Below are 24,484 nucleotides of genomic sequence, written 5' to 3'. Positions count from 1 at the left end.
GACCAGACTTTTTACATCACTCTTTGAGCCCTCCTTGCTTTCTCTCCCATTCCAGTTTCTAGTCTCTAGCTCCTTCCTTTTTTGTTTCAGTTTAAGACAGAAAAGTACATCTGCGAGGACCTACACCTACCTTTTCTTTTCCTCTGCAAACTGGGAACATGGTCATCCAAGTATTTGGCCTTTTTCAGGCAGAGGATCTGTTCAGATGAAGTAGATGGTACCGCATCGCTTTCTCTTTGGGAACCAGCAGAGCCAGAAGGGCCTTGTGGCAGGGGTAGGGGCATCTGAAAACAGTATATGAAGTGTTAGAGCACACAAAAGCTACTCTTCCACACCACTTCCTTTGCAGCCAGAAACCTCAGCAACAACCTAAAGACATCTCCTTTTTCCCCAGATAATCCTGAACAAGACTGATGAATGAAGTGTGGTAGGCAGGCTTAGCACTAAGTGACCTGTGTAACAGAAAAAGGGCCATGATGCTGCTAAAGAACAATTGCTTCCAAACACTATCCTGGCAACAGAGCTCCTATGGCAAAGCTTTTTGGGTTGTGGTTCTTATCGTACCATGAAACTCCCATTTATGATCAGAAAAGATCATCGAGTCACCCACTACCATCCATCTGTAACTTAGTATTCTGAACAACTTCTATTTGGCCAAAGCATCTTCCAGGAAGTCATCTAGGGTTGTATGTGAAATTGTGTTTGTTTTAATCTTATTCTCTGGGACAGAGAATTCCCCATTCTGTCTTCCATCCCACTTCTTGCTATGACTTTCTCCAGTCAGTTAGAAAGTCTTTTTTACAACATTACTTTTTAAAATCAAGGAACTAATACAGAAAAAAAAGGTTTCTTAATGCAAAGAGAAAAGCCGTATCGGTAAAGATGACCCAGTGATGAACTGCATGAATACTGATGGGTCTATCTCACACTCTATGCCTTTGATTTATATTTAAGGGTTATTTATATTATTTATATTTAAGGGTTATTATTTATATATTATTTATATTTAAGGGTTATTATTTATATATTATTTATATTTAAGGGTTATTATATTATTATTATAATAATAATTATTATTATTCAACTCAGCTTTGATTTATATTTAAGGGTTTGACGATTCTTCCACACATACGCCCTCTCCCTGTGTACGAAACAGAAAGCTTGTTGATGCTAACATCAGCACCAGTATTTGCACACCATCCCATAAAAGCTCTGTTTGGAAGGAAGTGGGAAAGGAAGTTATTTTTGTGATCTAGCCTAATGAGTTGCCCAGCATGACAACACATCCTGTCCCAGCTCACTCTTGGAGAAAAACGAGGCATCTCTCTTTTCCCATAAATCTTCCAGTGCTTGGAAGTGACAAATTACTCCATCGCATGTCTCACCTGGCTCAGTATTCCCGATTTCCAACACTATCAAGAAGATTTATGGAGGTTTTTTTTTTTTTCAAAGACACTTACAACTTCTTGAGCAACACGGTAGAAGATGGAGACACTTCTGACTGCATGCCCAAAGTTGTCATAGACATTCACGTAGGGGCGGACCCACGAAGGCAGCTTGCCTCTCACATTACCAGTTGTGAACCTGTGTAAGATTGGAAAAGAGGAGAATGATTTGCCACATTGGCCTAAATGAATTAAACAAGCGCTTGATCAGGGTCCAAAAGGACAAAGGAGGAGCAGCAAGACAACAACAGATTGAAACAGTGCCATAAATATGATGGGGTGATGAGTTCACTCAGGAGGAAATGGATTTGTTGAGACCACAGAATAGTGAGGGCTGGAAAGGACATTAAGATCATCCAGTTCCAACCCCCTGCCACAGGCAGGGACACCTTGTCCAACCATGTGCCCACTGTCTCCAGCTGAGCTTCAGCATTGAAGGCAACCAATTAAACTTCTGTTGCTTATGATATACATACTATATTAATTGATATTAATGGATACAAATGCAATATAATATTACTATAATATCTATTATATAGTTTCAGTAATACAATCTCTTCTTCTCACAAAATACTGCAGTGCTGGCAACTGCCTTCTCAAGTGAGAGACGGAGAAAATGCAAACCCAGAAGTTATTATCCATAACTTCCAGCAGCATTACAAACAGGAATTCAATAAATTGGCTTATTCTGCATTAATACCATTAACCTCTTCCTGCAGCTCTAAAACCAGTATATTTTGGGAGCAGAGGATCAGAATCTCATTACTTTCCTAAAGCAGTGCAGTATTTATACAGCCAATTATTTAAAATAATTGAATTACTTATGAACCATAGCCTGCTCCAAACAGTAACATCAGCAATTTACATACAAGATAAAGGATAAATACAGGGATATAAAGATGTTGATGAATGTTTATGCTCTAGAGCCCAGGATTCACCTTTCATCACAAAGGAAGATAGCACCATAGTCCTGGCGATGTCTGATGACCCTGCCAATAGCCTGGTTAACAGCCCGGGAAGCTTGCTGGTTGTACCACTCCCGCCCAGACAGATACTGCAGTAGGTGGGAGGAAGAAGTAACATTAATTGCCAGGTAAAATGTGTTCTATGAGCTGTACAGTCACTATTTCTACAGAAATAATAAATCACAGCCAACAAGATCTACTGACAAATCTCTGGAAGCCTAGGAAAACCAAAACAAGGTTGACTTGAACATTACCTGACTTATGGCACACAGCATACTCAAATACAGAATCACAGAGGGGATCGTAAGGCTCATCCAACTCCAACCCCTGCCATGGGCAGGGACCCCTTCCACTGGAGCAGCTTGCTCCAAGCCCCTGTGTCCAGCCTGGCCTTGAGCACTGCCAGGGATGGGGCAGCCACAGCTTCTCTGGGCACCCTGTGCCAGCGCCTCAGCACCCTCACAGGGAAGAGCTTCTGCCTAAGAGCTCATCTCAGTCTCTCCTTGGGCAGGTTAAAGCCATTCCCCCCTGTCCTGTAACATACATACTCTTGTAAAAACCCAAAGCAGACAGCACAGGTAACTACTCCTGCCCACTCTCTGGATGAAGCAATTCCCATAGAAAGATGGACGGATAATACAAATACGAAGAGTTTGACTGAGACCTTAATTATACCAGTTTTTAGTCTCTATTTGATTGACACCATGCCACTGGAGAAAGAATTCAGAACCCTTAACATTATCTAACTAAATGTGACTGCATTTGTGACAACCTCCCCAGGTTCTTTGACTCTTTGACATTCAAGGTCCCACAAGGCTGAGAGGATAACAAAAGCCAAAATCCATAGAGACGAGAGGGAGAAACAACACACAAAGCTGCAAACAGCCAGCAGTGAAACTCTGCCCAGTATCACCTGTGAACCTGTCCCATGTCTTCTCATCTCATCCAGGAACTGCATCTTCAAAACAACCCTGGGCTCCATCCGAGGAGGAAACGGGAGCCCGGTAATGATGACTCCCCGGCCATTTCTGTCTGCGAAGTCCAAGCCCTCGCTGGCCTGAGGAGACAGTGCTTCCCGTTATCAACAGGATTTGAAGTGGTGTCTCAGAGCAATTCAGGCTTTTCCCCCCATTAAATTTAATCCCTAGCCAAGTGTATCATATGAATATGATATGCATGGTTTCAACTAGATTTTTTTTTCCTTTTGATATCAGGACTTTAAACTTCTCCTTTTCCTCCAGGAGGCCCTGACAAAGCATATCCTCAGCCAACACGATCAATGAACAGCTGTATTCAGATGTCTGAGATATCAGTCAATACCTCTAAACCTCCCACAGCCTGAATTGCTAACAAGACATAGGAACGTGATAAAACCTTTTCTGACATTAAAAATGAACAGAATCGTTTCAAAGCAATAATGGAAAGCTACCAGAAATCTGGCTTAGAAGTGAGTTTTGGAGCTTTTGACAACACAGGTCTTTTGGTTTATCTTCTCAAACAGTTCCAGTTTTGTAGTCATACAATTAACTCTTTGACCTCAACAAGCTAAACAGTCTGCCCTTCAACTGCACATTACTGCAAAGCATGATCTCTCCACAGACCCGATTCCTCTCAGGGTAATACACTGCTGTTGGAAGGATGGGAATATCCAGCTGAGAGTCCTACCACAGAGAGCCCCGTTTTTCCTTCACTGATCTGACAGCCACTCTGGAGGCTGGGACTGAAGGTTCAAAGAAAAACTCTTGGTAAGCAGCAGCAAAAAGGCTTTAAGAGTGATCTGTGATTCTGCAAATATTCCCACTGATAAGCATAAACCCATTTATCAGCACTGCAAAGTGCAAAGGAAAAGCCAAATGGACTTGAAGTTAATGTAAATGTTTTAAAGCCAAGCAATAATTCTGGTTTTCAGCAGCGTTGTTCTAACATGTTTCATTACAAATGTTTCCTTTAGTTCTCCTCCCAGACAGTTGTTCTCATCTAATGAGCTGAGTTTTCAGTGAGCAGCAAAGAGGAAATGCAAGTGCGATGATGCTCCTCCCATTTAAGGAACTCAAAGACATATTTCTTTAATAAAGACATGAATGAGGCATACATAAACTTGATATCATTTTGAAAAGGCTTCAGGGCGTTCTACTTCTTTTAGTTTAATCTCCCCACATGTAATTACAGTCAAGTAATAGAAATGTACTGAAATCCGTATGATCTTTTCCCCATCAACTACATAATCTGAACTCAGATGAAACAAGTTCTCAGTTACGTTACCTTCCCCCGACATACTGCCAAAAAAGCAGCCCCATTGGACTTGGGACAGACAACTCTATTATAGTAGGCATCTATTACCTAAAAGGTAAACAAGTTTAAGCAAGAGCAGGAATGTTATCACCCTTTGCCTAAGCAGAAAGCTGTATTAGCTAAATTTGACTTGCACACCGAGATGTAAAATGTGATGAATTTAGTATCCTTTTCTTTACTTTTATTAACTGCAAGTGTGAGAAGCCACTTGCTCAGCAAAACCATCACTGCGAAACCTAGAACACATCTGGGTAAGCATAGAAGATTCATGTCAGATACTTCTGATAAGAAGGCGAAACACGGACTGTTGTGTGGTTCTGCCCATCCTTGAGGAAAAGGGCAAACTGGGAAAGCAATCCAAGGATATCACTTACTCTAAGAAGCAAACTGAATGGCTATAAATAAGCAAGATGACACTGCTCAGCTCCTTAGCACCCAAAGCATGACAAGCTGGGAGGAAACGTCCTGCGGGACATTAAGAGATGCTGACTGGTGAAGTGACTCCAGGATCCTAGTTTTCTAGTTATCGTTATCCTAGGATAACAGTTTGTCCTAAAATCAATTTTATCCCAGGATAAAATTTGGGTTTCAAACCCAAACACATCTCGGGGAAGGTATTTAAGCATAAAAAGTTTCTGAAAGCGTTACAGGTATGTAAAGCAAATAACCCACCTCTGAAAAGCTCCCTTTGTTCCTGGGCTCCACAAACATTGACTTCACTTCTTCTATTCTGCTAGCAAAATCATGCTCCTGATAAACAGATCATGAACACATCAGAAACAGCCACGTAAGCACACACCAGGGGAGACAGTGCATTAAGATCCTTTGGGGTTTGGTTGCTGCAATGCCGCATTTCAATGTAGTGTGATCAAAATAAAAGAAGCCTGAGCTGGGCTTTTAATTACCAGATTTTATAATTAACTTAGTAACGAAGAACTTTTAATGAGCATGGTTAGACAGCATAAGGACAAACTGTCTGACCTAGGTAACCAAACACCTAATAAAGGCAGAGCAATGAGCATACTCTCCAATATTCCAGGCTTTTATCCATGACAGGATACGATGAAAAGAACACCAACAGTCCATCCGGCACAACTCGCACCAAGTTACCTGCAGTGAGATAGATAAATGAGTAGCTGAAGGAAGACTGCAGAGGCAAAGTAACAGCATGGCTCCTTCCAAAAACTCTCCTACTTTCCTGACACCAATATTCATGTACTAGAAGTTGCTTCACATTTATAAACCAATTCAATAATCTTGTCATGAAGGTATAAACCTAAATACAGATGCCTAACTAGCTTTCTAAAGTGTAGTGTTAACAGGATAAAACATATGAGCTACACCAAACACTACATCATCTGTCACAGTGTCCCTTGTGACAGCAGGACCTAGTTTTAGATCATTTTCTCCCCTGCAGTCTGAACACTCAAAGTAATGATGAGGTGCCACAGGACTGCTTTCAAGAGTTTCCTGGTCACATAGAATACACTTTTCTAGTCAGACAGACTTAGAGCAGACTTGACACAGCTCCTTTAAAAGCACCACAAGAAACTGCACTGACTTCTTGTGATGCTCAATTGCCCTGGCGAAGGATGCCCTGCTGCTTCATCGCCGTGCATCTGCGCCACCTTCTGACAGTGTTTAGGGACCACATTTTTGACCCAAACAGAAACACCTGACAATAAAATAACTCCTAATTTGGAAACATTAAACCTAGGATTCAGACACAATTACAGTGACAGCAGCCAGCTGCCTGGGCAAACAGCAGTACACAGAACCAGAGAGCAGTTAGTAACACAATGCAATCCTTTACCTTTCTCTGCCTTACCAAGTCGTCTTTAGTATTTCTCCTTTTGGGATGCATATAAAATGCCATGCAACAACCCATTTGAAATCCACACACTTCACTTACCAAGTGTTTTCCCCAGAGAAGATAAATAATCCTCCGAAAACCTACGAGGAAAAATCAAGTAGCAGAAATGTACTTCCTTTTCTAGGTATTTCACACATATTGACGCATCTGGTGTATTTCACACTTGTGATATTCATCTCCTGCAGCATATCCGTGCTTAAAACTGCTCTCCTTCCTGTGGCAAGCACCCACAGTAAGGACACAAAACTTGTAAAATGTTGACTACACATAACTATTAAATATTCTTATTAGCACTGCAGATGACCCAAATTTGAGGAGTATCAAAGCATAACAAATAGAAATAGGCAGCATCTGAGCTCTATGATTAATACTAATAATTAAAGGCTCTGCCTGCCAACAAAGTCTGGAGATGCTGCCAAGCCTGACTAACACTACAACTGTTTAAATGAACTATTGATGAATCAGGTGTGGTGAAGCTGCCAGGCAAAAAAGGGTGAATCTGGTTACTGTGGTTATTACTTACCTGTGGCATAATGCAAATCACTTTTGGGTTGACTGAAAAAGTACTGCCCTGCAATGAGGAGTACTTCTGTGCCTTCCAGCCCTGACTGACAACTCGCCTGGCCTCTCATGCCTTTATGGTTCTTTCTTTCTTGTGCCTTGTAGTTCTGGGTGCTGTTTTCCCTGGAAACTTACATATGCAGGGATAAAACCGAAGGTATTTATTTTTATAAGCCCTAAAGACACCAGTATCACCATACAGACACTGTCAAAACACAGCACCTGCTGTGAATTCCCTTCCTGCAAAAAAGCAGGTGCTCCAGGTCTCAGGAGGGGGATCCCCAACCTTCTCCCTTCAATAGATAGCATCTTCAATGAAATACACTGAAACAGCACATGAAGCTTCTGTAAGTGAAAAACCAGTCTGAGGGGTTTCCAGTCTGCTTATTCTGTCAAATCAATTACAATTGCCCAGTCCTTTTCCAGTTGTGTGGAACATCTGGCATTCCTCCACTCTGATTTGGTGGGGTTTTTCCCAGTAACAGCTCTTGGAGATCTATTTTTCTGTATCCCTAAAAATGAGTAAGGCAGGCGTGCAGCAGGGTAAGTCATGGAATTCTCAGCCAGTGCTTTCTCTCTGATGTTGAAATTGAGACAGATTGAAGAATGATGGGAAGAAAGCTAAATGGGAGAACAAGCACATCCGACACAGAGAACCGATTCTCATTTCAAAACGCTACAGAAGGATTGCATCCCTAAACACGGTTCTAGCATCCGTGTGATGCCTCTCTTTAGTAACTGCAGAGAACTGGCAAGCAGAGAGCCTTCTGACAAGTGCATCAAAGCATGCCTTCTGAAACTGTGCGCAGAGATGCCAAAGAGATCATCACATTGCACAAGAAAGTCAATACACAAAGAAGGGAGGTTTGGCCTTCTCTGCTGGCACCAGAAGTACCAAACACCAGAAAGACACAAGCAAAATGATGAAATACTAGAGAAAAGCACGAGAAGTTATGATGAAAAGCTTGTTGACAAACATGTGGATACATTTTCCTTAAGAAGGCAATGCAGAGGTAAAAGAGAGGGTAGTCAATAAGGACTTCAGTGCAACTCAATGCTCTGCCATTTAATGTCTTCCAGCCCTCCAGCTCTCAGTTTTAACACCAGTAGTTAAAGGGTGGTGTTACTCAGCACAGTGCTTATCCAGGTAAAGAGCTACAGAGACCACTTATTTCAGGAGCATCCTCCTGTAAGCAGAACGCAAAGTGTCAGAACACAAGACATCAAGTCAGAATTCCACATGGAAGTTCGTTACCTTCTTTCATAGGTAGAAGTCAGCACAGTTCCATCAGGTCCCTTAGAAATGATCCCAACCCAGAGCTGGTGTTTATCGATAACATGTGGATTCTCCAAGCGAACAGGAAAAGGGCTAGAGAAACAGGAAAGTGAGATCCCAGACACACTCATTATGTGATTCCCTCCTCGTTGCCAGCCCCAAACACTCAAAAATCCAGATATAAAATGTAAAATCACGAGAGCAGATTGTGCATTACCTGTTCCCACGTCTCGGTACTTACATCTGCATTTCCATTGTAAATGATGAGAGGGGGGAGAGTGTCCCACTAGTAAGGATAATTGTCCTGACTCCTTGACGAACAAGCTCATGCATGCTGTATCCAGGGCTGAAACACCAATAGCTTAAGGTCTTTTCTGTATCAAATAAAGAGAAAACATTAAGAAGCAAGTCTGTTAGTGGTAAAATTGGAGTATGACACTCAAATAGCACATTCCATCTGAACTCCTGAAAGTAAGCTGGCCAGCAGCTGAAGGTAAGGTTCCAGACACACGGCATGTTCTGCTTTGGTCCATCCCAGATTTTATTGCTATGCCCATTCAAAATACAGTTTTAAAAGGTCATTGCTGCATCACACCTTAAATAGATTATACTTTTAATCAGAGGGTGGTTAAAGACAGAGCATCAAATCTCATTGTTACAGGCAGGTTGAGCAGACAAAACTACTCGGTCCTCAATCCACCGATTCACTTCCTGCTGTCAAGGATAACTGGAAGGGGAAGCATGGTACAAGAAGCGTAGAATACTGGGATAAAGGACAAATGACTGAAGTTGGTAAAATATCTCTCTACTCCTGCTCTTGCTTGAAAAGAGAAGAACCCCTTCTCCATCAGGAATTTCCAACACCCTTTCACCTAAACATTCCATTTTCTCTGTAGTCAACTTCCAAACCTTTCAACTCCTGCTCAAATCTTTTATGCGGTATGGATATAGATGTGTGACACTGTCTGGCATGCTATAAATTATCAACAGAGAGAACAAAGAAAACCGGATATATCACACCAGCCTTTCACTGTTCAGCTTCTAGTCATACCACTGTTGGTCTTGCTGAAAACTGAGATGGTCGATGAAACAATCACCTATGCTGACAACAAGATCAGACAAATAAAAACAATAGCTTTTGGTTCTGATTCTGTTTTGCACAATTAGTTTCAGTAACATATATGTATGCATCATGTACATGTCTTTTACGTGCCCATCCTTCATTACAAGATAGGCTTTCCAAAAGGAGCTGTCAGTTTCAGGAAATCCCCACTGACATGTGCCCAGTGAGTCACTGCTTAGAATTACAAGAGAACACCTATCTTTATCTAAAGTTTTATCTTTCATCTCATGTGGGCAAATCCATCCAGATGGTGTCTAGATTCCAGAAAAAAAAAAAAAAAATCATATTCCAAAATTTGGCAGAACCCGCATCTTCAATTCACACTGAGAATTGGTGCAAGTTAGTTAGGATCTGTGGAGGAACAGGCCAACGTCTACACACAGGAGCAAAGTCACTTATGTCAGGAGCCTAAGAAATTTCAGCATCTGTAGAGAATGATGCTTGAGCGAGTAACTTCCATAAAGCCCTTTGGAAACAGCCATTCCTGAAGGGTTTGCACGATTTCCATACAATCTGCTATGCCTCTACAGGGAACTGGAGACTTGCTCAGTCTGGTCTGGCCTCTTCTAGGTTTGCACACAGCGCAAGCCTCAACCATATGTCTGTTGCATGAGGACTTCCAAATACTGGTTTTATTTGAAAAGGGAATATATTGGTATGTGCCTACTAAATCCCCAAAGAATCCTGTGACTGCTTTGTATTGGGTTTGTGTCTAAATCCTCCAAAGCATGTAATAAACCTGAAGTGTTTCTATCGGCCTCCTCCTGCACATGTTTAACAAAACCTACTCAGAATTACTGCTGTGACTTCAAGCTCCAGTTGAGCAATACCTCAGGAAAACAATACTGGCAGAGTACCAAGCAGCACAGATCTTTGGGGGAACACTTCAGGGGACATTAGGTTACAACCCACTAAATTCATGGAAATTCATTCTCCAAAAAGTGTTATTTTTGGCCTTAAGAAAAGGACTGCCACGAACCCCATATTTACATTCTCAAGAGCATTTAACTGAGTAATTAAGTAGATAGTTATGAGGCAAGGTAATTACAAAGATCTTTGGAGAGAGTGCTCTTCTAAGAAGGCTTAAGGAAAGGGATGTGCATCTGTCTTCTCTAATCAGAAAGTGGTTTGTTTTCCACCTAACTGTACTTGTTCAAAAAGCATCAGAAAGAAGGAGTCTTGGAGCCAAACAAAGCCAAGCTCAGTGCTGCCTTACAGGAGCCTTAGGATAAGCCTTTAATTCAGGAGCCAAGTTTTAATTCTAAATACGTTGTTTTGAAGCACGGTGATATTGAGGTAGTCCCAGACACTAAGTTCTGCAGAGCATAAGGAAAAAATAGATGGGAGGACAGAGTCAAGGAAAGGGACAAATCTCAGATGAAGATATATATATATACACACATATACAAACACACTATACAGACACATATATACACACTATATAGATATATATACACTATATATAGATACATATATACACTATATACATATATACATACACTATATATAGATACATATATACACTATATATAGATATATATACACACTATATAGATACATACACTATATATATATAGATGTATATACATACTATATAGAAGTATAATTGAGACTGAAACTATCAAGAAGTGACAACATGCTCTGAAGAACTTAGGGAGTTGCACAAAAAGAGATCATATCTCAGAGGAGGTTAACAGTGCCCTCAGGGTATTACCTGGCTTGGCATTTTTCTGGCTAAGAATTCCTGTTCTGAAGCGTTATTTCTCTGGCTTATCGTCTGGCTTATCGTCTTCCTTACGGAGCTTCAGAATGAGCCAACCTATTTTAACTCCTCCGCTATTTATGAGAAAAAGGTAATTACAGCCTTAGCAACACTGCGTTTGTGCTGAACACATCACAGCTGCACAGGCAAATTTAGCTGGTATGACAATAACAGAACATTCTATGAACCTCAGCATCAATCCCGAAGGGGGATTTCCCATTCTTGGGCTGGTCTAAATATTTTCTCTACTCCAATCCAAGCAACCATTCCATAATGGAGGCGATTTTCTTTCACTGGAATAACTGCACTAGAAACTGTGCTTGGAAACATAAAACTGCAGAGGAACACCCTAAACAACCCTAGAATTCTTCAAACGTAAAGTCCCAAAGCCTTAAAAACCTACCCTGCTCTGGAGAAAGCGAGCTCTGGGGCAACACTAATACTCTAAGTCTCTGCATCTTATAGAATATGACCAAAAAAGCACCCTACAACCAAACCACCCACTGGTTCTCTGCTAACTAAGTGGAGGAAAAACCAAAATCTCTCCTAGTCCCACATCTACAGATGGTTTTACCTTGGACCATGGCAACAAGGCATACTAATCATGCGGTTAAGACTTTCCAGCTCTATGAGTAGGAACACTACTGTGCTATCTGGGTTTTAAATACTTCTTTTACATATAGACAGATCTGAAGTGTGCCTTCACGGAGTTATTGTTCAGCCCTTTATTTCTCAGTAGTTTTTAACATTTAAGATAACACAAGTGGTGTCTCACTCAGAATCCTACAACGAGGACCCCTCTGTTCACAGATGTGAAGTGATGAAGATCCGGATACCTTCAGATGTTCGCTCTTATTTGAATCAGAAAGGAGCAGCCGAGTAGTTTGCAACCCAGCTTTCGACTGAGCCTCCCCAAGACCGAGCCCCGTACCTTTCTTTGTAGATGATGAATTCCATAGATCTGTCCTTTGTTTCTTCTTCTGATTACTGTCATCCAGGTGAATATGCACCTGAGCAAAAAGAACAGAAGCATTTCTGGAGGTGGCAACAGAAATGAACCAGCACTTCATCCCTCAAAAAGGCTTGCCCATGCTAACGACAGTAACATAATTAGTGTCATTTTCACAGTGTTACTAAGGCTGTGTTATTACATGCCTGTCTTTCCTATTTTGTTTCCAGTCTTTCATAACATATCTAACACAAAGCAATTCAATCAGCCATTCTGAGTCAGTTTATGGAAGCAGCTTTTCATGGGCTGCCCTAAGCAAAGAATCCAGTTCTTTGGGTCTTGTCCACCAGAATAAAACACCCAGACTAGGAAAAAAGATATACTGTTGTGTTAGAAAGACTCGATTCATTGGGCAACAGAAATAGTGTCTTGGACTTAACATGAAAGCTGCCATTTATCTAAAATAGATCTTTTCCTAAAGTTCATTATATCACAGCCTATAGGTCTCAAACTCTAATTTAAAGGACTGGCTGGGGGAGGTTCAGTGGCTCTGCTGCACGTGTTTGGTAACAGGCTAAAGTCAAGAGAAGAGGTTATTGGAAGAACATACCAACTCTTGCATAATACGCAGTATCAAAGTTTTCAGTGATTCACATTCACTGCAGTTTGCCAATTTCGAGTTTCTTTAAAAAGAAGCTCCCCTTTTTCCTTGGAATCTCAACTAACCACACGGATAGCCTTGGATGCACTAAGCACAGGCATTAAATGCCAGAAAGGAAGGATGTAGAACACAAAGCATCCCATACCTTGTAGTATTTAGATATCGACTGATGTAGCCGGAAATCTTCTGCACCTTCTGGAGGATCGATGGTGAATACAGTCTGGGAAATGGATGGAAGCAAATGGAAAGATTTAATAACCGTTCCCAGCAAAACCCCCAGCAGAGCTTTGCACCAAGAAGCATCTCCATAAAAGTTACTACTGGAATAACTTCAAATAGATCTCCTTGCTCCTCTTACTCAATACAAAGAATCTTGCATGAATATATCTTTACACGCAATTCCTGCTAACCATACGGCTTTCTCATTGTTCCAACAAACACAAGCCAGTATCTCAATACATTCAAACTACACAGATGACATTATTCATGCTCTTTCTGACTTCTGGCTGCGCTTAAACACAAACTACACACTCACGAGATCACAGTCACACCCAACTGTAAAAGAACTTTCCCAATGCCCTTAAAGTTTCAGGCATGACACACTAAAATCATAATGCTTTCCTTAGAAAATAAACAGATGAAGTTATAATCATATCTAGGTGCCCAGCTATCAAATTAAAAGCTTCTATGAACACTTCAGAGTATTGCTTCTTGCCCTTTCCTGTACGTGATGCCTATGATTAAGGGTGATGCTCTTTTACACGCTTGGCCTTCCAGAGCCACTTCAGTGAGAACAGCTGTGCTTCTCAAGTATTTATAACTCCTGATAATGTTTCTAAACAAGATTTCTTCAGACTTTTAAAAGGAATTAGCTAAGCTCAGAAGAGCATCAGCTGCGTGCAGCAAGAAAGATGTTCTCCACCCATCAAAACACAAGCATAACTCCTGTCATGATATTAATGTCTGAAAAATAGCCAGAGAGAGGGTAAATGAGGATATTTTAATAAAGGTTCTTCTAAAGGAAGAAAACAATATTACCTTAAAACCAGCTTGTTTCCATTATTAAGTCTTGGCATTTAACCAATTTTAAATTATAAAGATGACCCTTTATAATAATAAAAGATCCACAACCAAGCTCAGACAGCAAGTTAATCCTTAGATGAAAAAGGATTATACTGAACAACTGATACGTGCAAGAATATTGAGAAAGGGAATGAATGAGTTCAATTATTGCTGCCAAATGCAGAGCTGGATGCTTTTCAGATGAAGTGAATTGGTACGTTCTTGCTCATTTTTGCTTTTAAATAGATTTTACTCTCCTCCTGCCTGTGTGTCCATTGTTTTTCACCTTTTGACATCCCAGTGCTTCCTAGAAGCACAGATTACATTTGCAAGCAGCATGTATTCCAGAAGAAATCTCTCTTGTCATCAAGGATCTCTGAAAGAGGCTGGCAGCTGATCTATTACGCAGGCTACCAGTGAGGAGAACAAAATCAGAGCACTCTACAAAGAGAGTGAACATTGCCAGCCAAGACAGACTTTATTTTATAGAAATTCCAGACTTTAATGCCATGGAATTTTCTTGCATCAGTGGCTAAATGACAACTTTTAATAAAAAAAAAAAAAAAGGAAATAATCAAAGACAGAAAAGCAATGATTAACACACATTAAAGTGTCATCCTTATTATCACCCACTTCCTAAAGATGGGGGGGGGAAGAGATCTTTTTGATCCAAAAAACACCCACAAGTATTTGGGAAGGTCTCACTCAACGTCAGGAAAAGGTCTAATTCAATCTGACACCCAGTAACCGAGGCCAAGACGATGCTCTGTAATCAGCCGATTCTGGGAATAGTGAGTTTAATCCCAAGGGCCAGCAAGTTTTCCAGTATGTGACACTATGGCTGAGATGCTCTTTTGCTTGAACTTTGAGCTGTCCAAACCTCACTGCCTTTCTGAGACTTACTGAAGAATCTTAGAGCTTTAGTCAGCTTCAGAGGGCACTTCAGGCCACTGGCCCATTGTACCTTCTGATTTTATGGGACCCATAATCAATGTTTTGCAGATGCATACCAGGAAGAGGACTGATGGCACCATGAGGATACCCACAAGTGGCCATAAGTTCTTGTTTTACACATTCCTTATTTAATGAAATGAATAAAATACATTTGAATTATACTTTGTTTGGGTTTTATTCCCTTTGGCCAGTCCTGTTATTCCACACGCTCTCGTATTCCCAAACATTGCTGTTAGGAAGTGAACAGCTCCATAAGCCAGCTCCACCTTGTGGAGGTTAAAACCAGACAAGTTGAAATCGAGCATCTCCAAAAGGGATATCAGAACTGTAAAACAACCTGGGTAAAACCCAAGTAGAACATCCCATTAAGCAGCAGCTTTCTCCTCAAAACCCCACCGTCTTCCATCACTGCACAAGTGTACATACAGTCAAAAGTAAAATGGATCCAATGTCTTTCCATACTTTTTAAACCAATTCTTCCATCCTTCAGGTGCATATAGAAGCAGCATTAATGATTTACCTGGATAATACCCAAGAGTTTATGCAATCCAGATGTATTGACAAATATCCCAGGGCCTAGAGAGAGTAACACAATTACTTTTACAACACACACCTACATCCATTTGTATATATCCATCCCTCATCTGAGCAGCACAACACTGAATACAATGACTTGAAAATATCTGAAACAAGTAAATTCTTTCCAGTTTTCCACCATTATTCAATGAGAAATGTTAAAAGTGGCATTCCAAAGGCAGCTTCATGCCTCTGATGTGTTGGGAAGCTGTCACCAAGACAATTACATAAACTTAAGACTCTTCTACATTAAAAGTAGAAAGCAGCTAAAGAAAAGAGAGATAAGCACACTTGAACTGTTCAGTTACTCTTCCAAAAGCTCATACAACTAACATTAGCCTCATTAAAATAGAACAGAAAACTGACTACTTATACAGAGAGCCAAAACTAACCTTTGCCATTGCTATAAACAGCCCTTTACAATGACTTCCGAGCTTCTAGCACAAGTAAGCCAGTGACTACAGAGGAGCACTTAAAAGAACATGCAAAATACACTGATGATGAGAATCCAACCTTACAGCAAGTCTTTATGAAAAGACACAGGTCCTGAGGGTCAGATTTTAGCTTTTAAAAGCTTTATCATTTAAATCTTTAAGAAGCCTTTCTCCTCGTCTCCCCAAACAATGCAGAATTCCACTTCCCTGCATTACAGAGAGAAGTCTGAACCAACTATCAAATTCACACTTACGGCCTGAAAGATACTGCAAAATCTGCTCCAGTGAATCCAGGAGTGAGGATTTAGTCTGGAATGTTATTTGGGCCTTGGCAAACAGGTCAAAGATGTAGCTGCAATGCACAAATTAAAAGCACAAATGGGAAAAGACTAAATAACAGTGGGCACAATCACTGCTACTCTTTTATGACAACAATTTCACCATCTAATAGCAAAACTTGTTCTTGTCTCCATGAGAAAGAAGAATTTACAGGAAAAAAGAAGTATTTGATTGTAAATAGCAGACAATATTGATGCAACAAAGCGCACTGACCACATCCTGCACATCGACCACGATTTCTCTACAACACACATGAATTTAGAAACAGATCTCACGCTATTTCATTATTTTGTCTACAACATACAATATGCTTTAGGTTAGAAATAGATTTACAGAGCTCTGAGGTACCTCAAGCCAAATCACTGCAGCACTCTGTTTAAATCACGATGCAAAACTGGAAGCAGGCCTCTGAGGGGCTTCTTCCAGCTCAGGATACATGACAGCTATAAACAGAGCATGGGATTCTCCACTCTTGAAACAGGAAGTTCCACCAGAAATAAGGATTATAACGGGAAGGGGATTTCAGGAAACCCAGAGCCTTGAAGAAACACTACTCCCAGAAACTGCAGTAGTGCTGCCTATCCCAACAGCTGACTCAGTTGCACAGGGTCAGGGATATTAACAATTACATTAACAAGAAGACATTTACCTTCCCTCTTTGGTGACTCCACTATCATTCGGTGGCAGCTCCACTGCATCAATGGCACTTTCAAGCTGAAGAAGAATTTCTTTAAGAGAACCAAAAGGGAAAAAAGATGGAATTCACAGAAATTCATTTCTGGGACAAATCCAAGCTGCTTTTTCAAATGCACTTTATTACTAAGGCTGTTATCAAAGGCAGCAGCCCAGCTGCTTGATTCTGTAAACGAATCAGAACCACTTTCCTTGGTCTCACCTCTACATATTCATATTTAACTTCAAGAACTTCCATGACCTCAATTCTTGGATAAGCTCAAGTCATCAGCTAAATGTTAAACTCTTCTCTATAGATGGAGAAAGTTGTTCTTAGAAATGCTTTGTAAGCATGAGCCAGCTCGAGCTCTTGCTATTAACATAAGTAGCATCATGGTCTTACAGCAGTGATGCAATTAATGCAATTGCAGCACATCACCAACATCAGAAACCAAGGGAACTTCTAGCAAGAAAGGAAGCAACGCATTCATCTGCTACATCACTCATCTTCTTGGGAAAATACTATAATTAAACATTCCACAGCATGCTCAGAACAAAAGAGACAACTTAAACTTCCGTGGATTATTCAGTTATGAGCAATGTCTGCAGAAATGCTACAGGAACCCAATTTACAGTTGTTTGCCTTCTGAAACGGTTTCAACAACAATTTTCAAGGACACAGAAAACAATCTTACTCTTTATCTTTGCTATATCCTCAAGTTCCATGTTCAGGCCTGTTGATGAAAGGAAAGATATCAAAGAGGATGTTTCATTTCTCTTTCATTCCCAGTTTCTTTATGCTTTTGCAAAAAGTATGGATATGAAGGCTAGAACTGTGTATATGGAAGAACATATTCTGTATTCTGCTCACTGTTCCCTTTCATGACCCTTATGTCACATTTGTTTGGCCAAATGTTTTCATGTTTGTCTGGCAGTGATAACTAAACAATAATGAATGTCCTAAAAACAATGGTTTGGGCAGGAAGGGACCTTAAAGTTCATTCAGTTCCAACCCCTGCCCCGGGCAGGGACCCCTTCCACTGGAGCAGCTTGCTCCAAGCCCCTGTGCCCACCCTGGCCTTGAGCACTGCCAGGGATGAGGCAGCCACAGCTTCTCTGGGCACCCTGTGCCAGCTCCTCAGCACCCTCATAGTGAAGACCTTTTTCGCAGTATCTAATTTAATCTCCCTCTTTCAGCTCAAAGCCACTCAGAAAAGTTACTTTCCAGTTCTCGGTAGCGACACCTATAATCCCAGTGAAACAATGGTTTGTGGTTGACAACACACCTGAAGAGGCCAACTCCATATTGAACTCAGCATTTACTTCATTCTGCTGAACCACTTTGGCTTGTTCTTCCAGTACAACATTGACAGCATCTATTGCCGAAGCCAAATCGTAAGGTGTCAAGTCAAAAGAAGATGACTCCTCGCACAACTTCTCCTGAAATATAAGGAACAGAAGCATCATTTGGAGTGCTCAGGGTGCTCCATGCTCACGCAGCTTCACAGGTGATGAAGTCCCGATGACCAAACTTGATTTCATTTCTGACCTCCAGCTCAGGCCAGAGGCCATTTTATGAACACCGAAAGTGCAGCACCATGCACAGCACTCAACAGCTGATGCAGCTGAGCTTCAAGAATGGATCTTTCATGATTTCTTTCACCTGGAAGAGAACTCTCCAAACAAGACAAGCAGCACCCTCATGAGGTGCTAAAGGTGGAGATCCACCTTCAGGAGGAAACTATCACCTTGTAAGAAGTCATGGTAGTGTCAAAGGACTGTGAATTTAACTACAAAGCTTTAACTGTCACAGAACCAAGAAACGTCCATGATAATGAACACTGACAACAAGGAGCTGAGCACAGATTTTACAGACTGTTTGCAAGAGGGCAAAGGTCCCTTCTCTCTGGATGAAGCCTGAGAAATGGCAACAGACCACAAACAACTCACCACATTGTGAGCTTCATCAAGTATCACCACAGTCCCCCTCAGGTCCAAGTTGTGCGCTTTGCGGCTCTGAAGATGAAAAAAGGAATGAGACACCTTATTGCAATAACTTCCCCCCTAGCCCCCACCCAAAGCCAGGAATTGCTTCCAAGAGAGATATCCAAACTCTACTGAAAAAGTTTATTCTTTATGGGCCATACTTCAAAACTAATCAAACCCCAGGTCTTTCAGAACCACAGAGGATGCCATTTTGTGGGGTTCTCTGAAGTTCTTTCCCTCCAGTTTTTCCTTGAGGCCTTGGTGGTTTTATAGAATTAGCCTTGCAGAATGGGGTGCCTTTTGTTGTTTGGCAGGTATGTGAATACTGCAAAAAACTTTTTAGTTTATTCTTTCTTAGTTTTGAAGTATGGCCCATAATGGGTTCACTGCGCATCAGTTCTTCACAGCTCACCCACTAAAAGCCAACATAAGGCAAACAGAAGAACAACTGCATTTAAAAGCAAATACATGCATTACCTTTGAGTCTAGCAAATAGTTGTAAGGCATAAAAATAATATCTGCTTGCTGCTTCAGGCTTCGAGAGAGATAATAAGGACAAGCTCTGTTTAAAAAAGAAGTACAAACTATAAAGTAAGACTTGCAGTAATATCAAGAGGGCATTCGACATTCACAGGATTTCATATGCTCAAGGGTTTCCAATCAACTTAAGGAGCTGAAGCTGGCATGTCTAATTTTAGGGCAGGTGGTTACCTCTATTCACAGAAGCAAAAGTATAGAAAATACTATCCGTGCAGCTCAACAAAACAAAGGAAGAATAAATAAATGGAGGAAAGTGGCATTTCATTACTGCATTTTCATTTCACCCCTTTAGGCTACACGCAGATGCTGCACTAAACTATTCCATCCCAGCAAATCAGTCCTCTCAGATCCGAAACAGAACTGCAGTATCCTTTGTCACGGCAGTTGATGTCGGTAGCCTCTGCTCAAGTGAGAAGTAAAACACTGGTGAGCCTGACTCTGACCTGATTCAGTCTTTACACAACAAGGATTGAAATAAATGGCTGTATGACAAAAACTGCAGCAACAGAAGTTTGGTGTATGCCTGATTTTGTTGGAAGCTGTCTCTGTGCCATATTTATCTGCTTCACTTTGCTCTCATCACTGTTCTACTCCTTTAGTGTTTGCCAAGTTCATACCGAGGTATTAATGAAAATGAGCAGAGGAATGGTTTCCACTATTTTCAGAAGTGGGGAGAAATGTCAGAGGGGATCATTCACCTGAGCTTGCTTCCCTTCTTAACCAAGTCTTCGATATCCATGATTGAGTTCATCAGATCTTTCTCTGTACTCTTTTCTGTGAAAAATGAAGTTACAACCACAAGCTTAGGTAAAGGGACCAGAGGACTTCTTGTTTCCCTGACCATCACACTCATCCACTTCCCAGCATTTCATTCTTGAAAGGCAACAACATAGAGCAAAAACCACACACACACAAGAAACTCACCCAAACTTCTGTACCCACCAGGCAAATCTCTCCCTCTCCAAAAAGCAGGGCTTTACTTCCACACCAAACTCACCTTCCACATTGCTATAGAAATGACAAGCACGAGCCATCACTTTTTTCTTGCACATGTAGATCTGTAAAACAATGTATTTTAGACAAGATTAGCAGAGCCTGAAGCATGTTAAGGAGTGAAGAGCTGTCGGTTTTCTGTAACACCAGTTAATGAATAAATGCTAATCATGGTTCTTCCGTTTTAAAATGATGTGTTCCTCTGCCCACCCTAAAAGTAAGGCTCTCTGCAACAGGACCCCTCCACATCCTCACTGTTCATGCTTTATAAGCTCTGATCTCACCTGCATGTGGTTGTTCTCCATGCGCTTCACTTCAGGATGGATGCAAAGTTGGTCTCTGGAACCCAAAACACACATCTTGGGCCTGTTCAAACAGAATGCACAAAACCGAAGGTAAAAGTCAGACAAGAAAGAAAACCAGAGTTGTACGTGTCTAGATTGGGTGGAATATATCACAAGTGAAAGGTTCAGGAGAAGTAAGTGAGCCCAAACCAAGGGTGAGAACCAGAAGCAGTAAGTTAGTCTGTAACAGCTATGTGCGTTATCTGACTTCATGGAACTGCGTTTCTCCTGGTAGCAGTGGGTGGCAACAAGCAGCAGTTTACAGCAGGAGGCAGTGAGCAGCAGCTTCTGTCACTCACTCTGAAATCTGGGTTCTGTCGTGACAGTTGAGCCAATCAGCTGGGGCCCGTCACCCCTGACAAGCTACTTCAAGCTGGCTGAGATTTCCAGAGTAAGGTTATGACAGGAACTAATGCACTACGAACATTTGCAATGGGTTTTTGTTGCCTATTACAAGGCTGTATCTGTACAAGAAACACATAAACAAATGACTACTGCCAGCTCAAAGAGCTCAGACAACACACTGGTACATCAACGGCTGGAAACTGAGACATCGGTACAGCAAAGCCACGGAGTTCTCCATAGATCGACATCAGCCTAAGGAATGAGGTTTTGCAAAGGCTTCCCACTGCCTTAAAGAAACGCCCCAGGGAAAGAAAAAAGGTAAGTTAGAACTAAATGTGCAAAGAACCAAAACCAGACCAAATTCAGGCAATTCTACGTTTAAAGGAAATAAGAGAAGCTGTGGAAAAACCCAAACCCAACAACACCGAAATCCAGGTCCTACACACGCACATTAAGAGAGCTCCATTTCACTGGGGATCATTTTTTCATACATGCAGCCACATAAACCGAAACAATAGCTAAATCAGATGGGTTTCTCCACCTCGTCTTTGAATAGGAACATTATCCTAAATCATATTTACCTGTAGACTGTGTTCTTTAACTCGTTAATGACCTGTGTAAGTTGGGAGTGAGTTCTGGAGGCATAAATTATTTTAGGGACGTCAGTGTAATAAGCTGCCAAAAAGTGGAGAGAAAAAAAAAGGCAGAAAACCATTATTAACACCGGAAGAAGAACTGGAGATATTATTAGATATTATTAGCTTCCTTTCCCAGCTGGTACTATGGTAACAGCTTGGCTGGTAGAGGCAGCAAGAAATTCTGTCACCTAACTATTCACACACAAAAAATGAGCTGAATGAGTTTCTAATGTTCTAAGAAACAACCAAAACCACATAAGAACACTTAAAAACTATGGAATGATGAAGCTGTGCTTCAGCTGCTAAACAACAGCTCCATGGCTTTTACAAGCACACAGTTATTACAGAAGATAGATAAATGCAAATGTTCATTAACATTCCTGCATGGCCCCTGCTGAGGATGAGAATGACACCACTTACTTGAGATATCATCATCGGGGGCAACGTTGCCCCAGGATGACTCTGGGAAGAGTTCCACCCCACTCAGTCGCTGCGCAATCTTGCGGGCTGAGATGGCATCTTTATAGTGCTCCTGCCAAGCCAGGGTGGAACACAGCAGGCAAAGGGTCTTCCCTGTGCCTGTGGGGCTCTCCAAGACACCATTTACCTTCTTGAAGAGAAAACAAAAAGGGAGTAACTGAGTAACTCAGAGATTCACAGTGGTACTTAGTTATCACCTGGGTTTAAACCATGATACACAGTGATCCGGATGCTGGGATCAAGTGTAGCCTGATGATGTTTGCAATGGTACCAAACTGAGTGGGGAAGAGGACACTTCGGAAGGGAGAGCAACCGTGGGGATGACCTGATCCAAGGACTGGGCAGCCACGTGAGGAAAGGCTGAGAGAGCTGAGCTTTTTCAGACTAGAGCAGAAAAGGCTCGGGGGGGGCCTTATTGCATGTTCCAGCATTTAAAGGGTGGCTACAAAAATGGAGATTCCCTTTTTGCAGGGAGTCAATGGAGGAGGGGTCATGGGCACAGGTTACTCCTGAAGAGATCCTGGTTGGATACTAGAGGAACTTCTCACACTGAGACAATCGGTCACTGGAATAATAATAACCTCCCTAGGGAAGCGGTAGATTCCCCAGTGTTGGACACTTTTAGGATTCAAATGGACAGGGTGCTGGGACATCTGGCCTAGGTCACGCTTTTCCCAGCAAGGTTGGACCAGATGACCTCCGAGGTCCTTTCCAACCTGGGACTTGAGGATTCTGTGATCCTATGAAACGCCAGGGAGCAAAGCACAAGCTGTGTGAGCACAAGGGCTGCTTGCTTTGCTTCCTAAGTGAGGCAGAAGCATCCCATCTGCGCTTCCAGTGAGTGCCATCTGCATACATCTGGGTTTCAGTAACTAAAGAGTAAAACGGAGGTAAAAGAAGGTCAGCGAGAACTTGGCCAGAGGAAAAGCAAATTGTGACGACGTCCTTTTAGAGACGTTATTTGTTGTGGTTGGAAACGGAACACCGCGAGCAACGGAACCAAACTGCCACAGGGCGTGCTCACCTTCTGCAGGCACTCCAGCACCTTGGCCATGTAGGCTTCCTGGCAGGCATAGGGCTGGAAGGGGAAGTCCACCGTGATGCCGTTCAGCTTTATCCTGGGCATGCTGCCCTGGGAGCACCTGCAAGGCAGCGGGACCCGCGGTTCACCCTGCCCCGCGGGGGGGCGCAGAGCGAGAAACCGGGACCGGGACCGGGGGGGGGGGGTGTGGTTCGTGTGCACGACAAAACACCCAAAGACCGCGTCTTCATCTCGTGTTTCGGGACGGCCCCGGTGGACCCGGGCGGGAGCCTCACAGGCACCCGGCGCCCGTCACCGAGGGCCCCCCGCGCCGCTCCGGGGCGGCGCTCATGCGGGCCCCCCGCCCGCCCCGTCGGACGCAACGAGCGCTCACCTCCCGCTCCGCCGTTCGCAAGCCTCCCGCCAAGATCACGTGGCCGCTTCCTGCCGCCTCACGCGAGAACTTATGTTCCGTCGGCCGCTCTCGCGAGAGCTGCGGCGTTGCCATGGAGATGGGGTGCGGCGGCGGGGCCCAGCATGGCGGCGGGGAGCTGGGGGTTGGAGCTGCTGTTGTGGAGGCCCGAGCGGCACCGGGCAGGAGGGGAGCGAGTCCGGGGGGGTCAGCAGAGACAGAGGATTGGCGTTTTGGTTGCTAAAAGCAGCAAAGCGGCTGCAAGGATGCTGGAGAGGGGCTCTCCATCAGGGACTGGAGTGACAGGACAAGGGATGATGGGTTCAGACTGAAACAAGGGAGATCTAGGTTGGATCTATGGCAGAAGCTCTTCCCTGTGAGGGTGCTGAGGCGCTGGCACAGGGTGCCCAGAGAAGCTGTGGCTGCCCCATCCCTGGCAGTGCTCAAGGCCAGGTTGGACACAGGGGCTTGGAGCAAGCTGCTCCAGTGGAAGGGGTCCCTGCCCGTGGCAGGGGTTGGAGCTGGAGGAGCTTTAAGGTCCTTTCCAGCCTAAACCATTCCATGGTTCCTAAAGCCTTTCTGCCCTGTTTGGGCCCCTGGAGCGTCTCTCTTCAGAACGGCTCAAGTGGGATGAGTGACCAGCAGTGCCCTGACCAGGATTTGTCTCCAGGTCACTGCTGTGCTTTGTGCTGCGCGTTGCTGCCCTTCAGCACTGCTGCCTAAGGAGGAGGCAAAGCACTGCAGCGTTCGTTGTTGAAACTCAGCTTGGAAGGTACAAGGG

General features: G+C 42.7%; 1 protein-coding gene across 4 annotated transcripts in view; it reads right to left on the bottom strand.

Annotated features, from left to right (window-relative positions):
• Positions 1-23,746, bottom strand: part of RTEL1 (regulator of telomere elongation helicase 1) — a 41,170-nt gene extending 17,424 nt beyond the window's left edge. For 3 of the 4 annotated variants that reach the window (XM_065691752.1, XM_065691753.1, XM_065691756.1), the window contains exons 1-26: positions 23,686-23,746; positions 23,295-23,412; positions 22,211-22,400; positions 21,734-21,827; positions 20,748-20,829; positions 20,468-20,528; positions 20,169-20,244; positions 19,408-19,492; positions 18,895-18,960; positions 18,231-18,384; positions 17,640-17,678; positions 16,922-17,000; positions 16,188-16,285; positions 15,444-15,499; positions 13,053-13,127; positions 12,229-12,307; positions 8,654-8,786; positions 8,392-8,505; positions 6,615-6,655; positions 5,727-5,812; positions 5,375-5,452; positions 4,673-4,750; positions 3,324-3,467; positions 2,384-2,499; positions 1,461-1,584; positions 131-284 (exon numbers count right to left, since the gene is read on the bottom strand). In XM_065691752.1, coding sequence (XP_065547824.1) covers positions 131-284; positions 1,461-1,584; positions 2,384-2,499; positions 3,324-3,467; positions 4,673-4,750; positions 5,375-5,452; positions 5,727-5,812; positions 6,615-6,655; positions 8,392-8,505; positions 8,654-8,786; positions 12,229-12,307; positions 13,053-13,127; positions 15,444-15,499; positions 16,188-16,285; positions 16,922-17,000; positions 17,640-17,678; positions 18,231-18,384; positions 18,895-18,960; positions 19,408-19,492; positions 20,169-20,244; positions 20,468-20,528; positions 20,748-20,829; positions 21,734-21,827; positions 22,211-22,400; positions 23,295-23,396 — 2,404 coding nt within the window. In that variant the 5' untranslated portion in view covers positions 23,397-23,412; positions 23,686-23,746. The remainder of the gene's footprint in view (positions 1-130; positions 285-1,460; positions 1,585-2,383; positions 2,500-3,323; positions 3,468-4,672; positions 4,751-5,374; positions 5,453-5,726; positions 5,813-6,614; positions 6,656-8,391; positions 8,506-8,653; positions 8,787-12,228; positions 12,308-13,052; positions 13,128-15,443; positions 15,500-16,187; positions 16,286-16,921; positions 17,001-17,639; positions 17,679-18,230; positions 18,385-18,894; positions 18,961-19,407; positions 19,493-20,168; positions 20,245-20,467; positions 20,529-20,747; positions 20,830-21,733; positions 21,828-22,210; positions 22,401-23,294; positions 23,413-23,685) is intronic. The other variant, XM_065691754.1, reaches the window with a different exon arrangement.
• Between the last annotated feature and the right edge of the window lie 738 nt (positions 23,747-24,484).

Source organism: Lathamus discolor, chromosome 11 (assembly GCF_037157495.1).
Source record: "Lathamus discolor isolate bLatDis1 chromosome 11, bLatDis1.hap1, whole genome shotgun sequence".
Classification (NCBI taxonomy): domain Eukaryota; kingdom Metazoa; phylum Chordata; class Aves; order Psittaciformes; family Psittacidae; genus Lathamus; species Lathamus discolor.
The sequence above is the reverse complement of the archived record's forward strand: the minus strand, read 5'-3'. Positions and strand labels throughout refer to the sequence as shown.